Here is a 6,102-nt window from a genome sequence, read left to right as displayed (position 1 = left end):
GTTAATACATTTAAAATTATATCATTTTAATTAACTTTTAGAGTTAAAATTTTGTTGAAAATTAATTTTCAATAATTTTTTAACAATATGAATATGATTAAAACAAATTGAGGATGAATGATAAATTGATCCAAAAATACTAATGGATGATATGTTTTTTTATGAAACTCATATACATGTGCTTAACTTGGGTTTTAGAGTTGAGAATTGAGATTGAGCTTGTTTTTGTGTCAATTTATTTTAGATTTAGATTTGAGTTTATTATAAAATAATTTGTTAGTCCATAAAGAATTAATATTTTTTTATCAACCTATTTATATATATTCAGCTCATAAATACACAGTCAAAACAATCTTTTTCTTCCTAGGCACTTTTCCAAATGAAGAACTAATGTTTTTTAAGGTAAAAAACTAAGGTTTTTTTTTTTTTTTTTTAATGGCATGTAGTTACTAAAAAATGACGAGAATTAATTTTGATAAATATTAGAACTAATTCTTTAAAAAATCATCATATGTTGAATGAGAAATATTTTGCACACCTTGCACTAGCCATCACATTTTCTGTTTTTTTTTTAAAAAAATTTTTATTTCTTTGCCTCTTTCCCCTTTATTATATAGCTTAAGACCCCGTGTATTATAAAGAGAGTTTTTGAGTTCATTCTTCCTTTATATATATATATATATATATATATATATATATATATATATATATATATATATATAACGAAAATTACATCTTTTGAAAATGCAATTATTTGAATCATGAGAAGCTAATTACATTTATTTTATTTGCTTTGAAAATCCAGAGATGAATAATAAAACTTTAAGGATATATAATCATTGTTAGCTTACTGTAATTATAAGTTTTTTCATTAAGTATTATAGTTATACTCTAGTTTTTTCTTTATTAATTATATAATTATAAGATAGCATGTATGATAAAATCTCTTTTGATTCGAGTTTTATTATAAATTTTGATTTATATGCTTAAAATTCATGTTAAGTTTCTTGTTTAATATATATATATATATATATATATATAGCCAAGTTGATGGGTTAAGTTTGGCAACTTTCGCTTTGACTTTCGTCTATGAATCCTCGATGACGTTACCTTGAGTAGATCCTCCCACCATACAGAATCTACATGAAAAGCCCCCATCCTAATCTGGTTGTTGCTTCTTTTTTTTTTAAAAAAATGTTTTCTTTCTATTCGTTTCTCGCAGGAAAGAAATCCCTCCTGCACTCTCTCATAGCTAATTAACGGAGGCCTCCATTATGTATATACATCACAAGAAAAATGAATGTTTCATATAACACCACCATGCGAGCGTTCTCAACTCTTGTTTGGCCAGAGTGATTTAGTTAATTTCATCAAGAAGATGAAAGACGGAAGACACCGGCACACAAATATTCCACAAGTACCTGCGGTCAAATCATCAAATCACAAGAAAATACGTTCCAAGAAAAGAGGTGCTATACATTTAGTGATGGTTTGAATTTATTCGGTGCCGCAGAGGAAGAAATATATTTTCCATACCACCAATAAATAATTTATTTGGTGTTGCTTTTGTTTTTTAGCTGTTCTTGTGTTGCTGGAGCCCTTGATAAATTCTTAATTCATTTAAAGGTTTAATTCAAGTGAAATCAGGGTCATAAACCACTAGGATTCCCGAGGTTCTAAACAACTTCGAGTGAAGTTAGGTGGTCAGTCTTCCAAGTCTTTCCGAATCCTAATTTGATGCAAGCTACACATTAATGGCTAATTACAAAATTTGATCATTCAATGTGCAGGGGAGAGGGAGTTTCTAAGTCAATCTGAAGTGTAAAACTACAATTATATTATATTCCTTTCTAGCACACTGCATGATACATCCTTAACTCTAGTTCAGAAACATATGATAGACAAGGAAGTAGAAATAAAAAAAAAGTATCCCTGCTAGAGAGATGTCACTACTGTCCTCTATAACTGAGACACAAACGACTAGTGAAGTTGGGACTACGGTTTTACACAAAAAAGGCAAGCAGGCCTTAGTGGGGTCATGATTATCTATTCTGATGGATCAGTTAGAGCCGGAATTGGCAGGATCCGGGGCCGAACTGGAGCTAAGGTTGAGGTCAGGTATAGTGTCATTGGGAGCATTGCCTTTTGAGTTGGGCTTGGAGAGTTTCTGCTTCAGTTCAGACAACAGTGCTTGGTTCTCCTGGTTGAGAAGCTGTGCTTTCTTCCTCAGCCTCTCATTTTCTTTCATTATGTAGCAGTTCTGCAGGTACAGCTTGGAGTTCAGTCTTTCCATGGTTGTTTTCGAAATATACTGTCCCCTGAAACCAAAACCATAGTTTTATACATGTCAAAAAAGAAGATTGTGAAGTAGCAAGGATATTTTTGTGAGTAGCAACACTTCAGGTATACAGAGCTTAAGCTTAGGTGAAGAGAATTAAATGGTAGCCCAACAAAAACAAAACAGACAAGAGGGGAAAGGTAGAAAGAAACATGTGATAATATGAAACACAAAATCGTCATCAATATACCCAAAACACAAACAAATAGAAAGAACAAGCATTAATTACCAAAATATAGATGTATAATAAGAGCAGAGAAAGGAAGAGTAGAAATAGCAGATATCAAGCTGGTCTTGCCACTTCTGTACTACTTACGAGCTACGGACATGACAAGGAACTACAAATAAAATAAAAAAGAGATAGCAGAGCAACCGATGAGGGACAATCAATTAAAAATGCGTGGACCACCTTGAGAAATATGCAGAACAAGGTGATGGGGTTTGTCTAGGAAATTAATTATAAGGCGGAGCTATGGAGATGGAATAAGAGTTGTCCGAAATTGCACTCATTAAACTTGTCTCTTTCGGTTACCCAAACATGAAAGAAAAGCATAAAGGTCTCAAACAAGACTGCCAGCATGAGTTTGAACGTGTTAGTGTCTACATTACAACACCAGCCTATCTTCCACATTTCGTAGCTCTCTATGTGCATGTTAATTAGTAGCATAAAGAATCAATGGAATGTACCGAAAGTTAGATAAAGTTAGCAAAGAAAAAGAACACCCGAGCAGAATCCAAGGAGAGTATATTTACAAACGACAGGCCCTCCCTAGAGTGAGGTGAAGCAGAGCAAAAAAGACGGGGAGGAAAGATTAAAGAAAGAAAGAAAGAGATCCCAACATGTTGTTGGTCACTGTTGTTTGGCAGAGAAGGAAGCACAATCAACCAAAACTCACAAGCAAACTGGTAGTAGTACCCATCACCCATGTACTTAGCAAGAGAAGGCAACAAGAAACTTAAAGGCAAGAGACAAATGGGAAGGGAGTGAGGGAGGTGGGGGCCTCTCTCCCACTCTTTATCTTATCAAAAAAGATCACCTTTTCAAAGGTTGTTGGTTACAGAGCTTCGTGCGAGGAGGCAGGCAGCAGCTACAAAGTGGTGGCAGTAGCAAGCAACGTAGAAAGAAAACAGAAACTAATTGGGTGATGAGAAGGCGAGGGACAAAATGAACGAATGGACTGTTAATATATAGAGCAAAAGGGAGATTTACAGGCGGGAGAGGGAGAGGGAGAGGGAGAGATTGGATATGGGCTGGTTGTTTCCTGTTAGAGGGAGGAGACATGCCTCTCTCTCTCCTGACACAGCAATCATGCATGTGTAAGCACGGAAGGCGGCCGGCCGGCTAAGAGCAAAGATTTTGAAAAAAAGAGAGAGAGGGTGTTATGAGTAGGTGTTGAACTGATGATGGCGGAGGATATATGAGGTCATTGTGAATGATGATGGTGCCTATTTCGTGACCACAATCGGCATTATTGGCATGGAAGGGACAATAATGGGATTTCGGCCCTAGGCCTTGTAAAATGATGGAGGCCTGGTGGGCTAGGCCGTCCCGAGATTCGCAATGATGGTTTAGATTGGTTCGGACCATCATCACCTCACCTCCATCATCAATTCTCTTTTGTTTTACTTCTTCTTTTCTGCTCTCTATTTTTAGTCTTCGTTTTTTCCAGTTTCTCCAAAAATTATTGCTTCCTTTGACGACTGTTCGTCATAATTGTTTCTTGCCGCAGTTTTCCTCCGCTTGAATGGCGCTATCGATATGGCGGTTTTGTGCATGTTTATATATATATTTGTTATTTGCATAAAAACAGTGCCTCTACTTGATTGATTCTCGCATCATTAATCTGTCATTGTTTCCATCATTTATTTTACACACAAGAGCTTAAATTCGAGACCTTTTTTCTTTTTCTTTTTTTAAAAAGATATTTAAATCATTCGGGGTCAAGTTCATGAGCATACATCCATAGTATTTTTTTTTTTTAAAAAACCGTAAGCCCAGATCGGAGAAATCAGAAGGGGGCATTTTAGGAGAATTTGTAGCTGAATGATGACGGGATCGCCGGAACACGTCTTGCATTGTAATATCAAAGACACTCATCTTATCTCATGCAAGACCCCTGTTTTTATCAAAAATAAAATAAAAAACAAGAATCAAGATTTTGTCGCATTCCCCCCCCCTAAAAAAAAAAGGGTTTAATTACTGGACACCGAAATGACTATTCTGCCCAGATAGCCTTTGCATTGCCAGCAGGGGGGGTGTTTTTCTTCACCTCCTTGCAGCTATAATATAATAAGTTAAGCATCTGCGCAGCCATGGATGATGAGTGAGGTTCATATTTGAAATGATGAGAGGAGGGGTTGGTTCGATGATGGTGGTCTGGGCAGCCTCAGCCCTCATGGGTCATGAGTGCCTTGGCGTGAAGCATCATGGCCGCAGGATGGGGTTTCAGAGGGGTGAAATCGTCATCTGCTCTCGAATGATTCCCCTCCTGGAGCTCCAGGATTGGCATTAGGATCTGCTTACATCGATAAATCTCAATAATGGGTTCCTGTTCAAGGTGCTGTTTTTGTCTGAAATGACTGAACTGCCCCTAAGTCCCACCTCCTCCTGATTTGCATGTAATTAACAAGTATAGCCGTGCATGGTTTGGTCGTTAAGGGTTTTTGGTTAATTAACTGAATTATTCTCCTCAACTTAAGATAATCTTAGCTTCCTTGTATTAAACCACAAAGATTTCTACGCGTCCGTTCAGCATTGAGGATGAACCTGGTTTTTTTTTTTTTTTTGTCGGAATTTGATTTTTTTTTTTGTTTTAAACTATTTTTTTATTATTATTTTGATGTGAATGATTTTTTTTTAAATAAAAAATATATTTTAAAACAAAAAATATTTTAAAATAATAAATTTTACAATATTTTTAAACACTATTAAAAATTATGTATGATAATTGAGTAGCTTGCTGCTACTCTGTGTCATAAAGTGGATATTAACATGTCTGCAATGAGCGAGACAAGGGAGAGACATGGCTTCTTGGCTTGTCGACGCTATTGCCTTTTTTGTTTCTTCTAAGCATAGGATATAGAAAACATTTAGAAATATGGTTAAAATCATGTTTTTTTAAAAATTAATTTTTTATTTAAATTTAATTTTTAATATTTATTGTTTTGATGAGCTAATATTAAAAATATTTTTTTAAAAAATATATTATTTGATGTATTTCAAGCAAAAAAATATTTTAAAAAAAATCTCTATTAATTCTTTCTGCATTGCTCATTTACCTATGCGTTTTAATAAATTTAATTATTTTTTTAATGAAAACAAAATAATTTGTAGACCTCTCCAGCATTTTTTAAATATTAAAACAATTATTGTAAATTAAAAACAATAATGCATATATTTAATTCATCTATTTTAATTTATTTCAAATAAAATTGAATACTCTTTAAGCCGGTCATTCCACATATAAATTTAATTAATCTCAGATAAAATTTAAAATTTTAATTTATCTATATTTAAACCAAATGAAAATTAAACAATATTTTATTAAAACAATTATATATATTTTTAGTTTATCTATTTTAATTAATATAAAATAAAATTGAATATCCACTACATTGAGCATCCCACACATATATCTAATTAATCTACTTTAATTAATTTAAATCAATAAAAAAAATGAAAAATCAGAGTAAAAAAAGATTAAGGTGTCTGGATCTAGGTGAGCCAGAGTGCCTGATCCATTAAAAAAAATGGTAACACAAGC

General features: G+C 33.8%; 1 protein-coding gene across 4 annotated transcripts; it reads right to left on the bottom strand.

Annotated features, from left to right (window-relative positions):
* Positions 1 to 1,815: 1,815 nt before the first annotated feature.
* On the bottom strand, positions 1,816 to 3,771 carry LOC118053358 (protein LITTLE ZIPPER 3). Of its 4 annotated transcripts, none has more exons than XM_035064580.2 (2): positions 3,376 to 3,771; positions 1,816 to 2,318 (listed from the first exon to the last, which is right to left on the bottom strand). In XM_035064580.2, exons 1-2 carry the CDS (start codon positions 3,651 to 3,653, stop codon positions 2,060 to 2,062), a joined length of 537 nt encoding a protein of 178 aa, XP_034920471.1. In that variant the 5' UTR covers positions 3,654 to 3,771; the 3' UTR covers positions 1,816 to 2,059. The 4 variants fall into 4 exon arrangements, with proteins under 4 accessions (XP_034920471.1, XP_034920474.1, XP_034920473.1 ...); XM_035064583.2 differs by lacking the exon at positions 3,376 to 3,771 and adding an exon at positions 3,026 to 3,336; XM_035064582.2 differs by lacking the exon at positions 3,376 to 3,771 and adding an exon at positions 2,748 to 3,004.
* Between the last annotated feature and the right edge of the window lie 2,331 nt (positions 3,772 to 6,102).

Source organism: Populus alba, chromosome 6 (assembly GCF_005239225.2).
Source record: "Populus alba chromosome 6, ASM523922v2, whole genome shotgun sequence".
In the NCBI taxonomy this organism is placed as follows: Eukaryota; Viridiplantae; Streptophyta; class Magnoliopsida; order Malpighiales; family Salicaceae; genus Populus; species Populus alba.
The sequence above is the reverse complement of the archived record's forward strand: the minus strand, read 5'-3'. Positions and strand labels throughout refer to the sequence as shown.

Excerpts from the sequence above, each read along its gene's own strand:
- LOC118053358 (XM_035064580.2), bottom strand. The coding sequence starts at position 3,653 with ATGCATGATTGCTGTGTCAGGAGAGAGAGAGGCATGTCTCCTCCCTCT. Across the intron at positions 2,319-3,375 it reads AACCAACAACCTTTGAAAAG|GGGACAGTATATTTCGAAAA; the intron begins GTGATCTTTTTT and ends TTTTGGTTTCAG.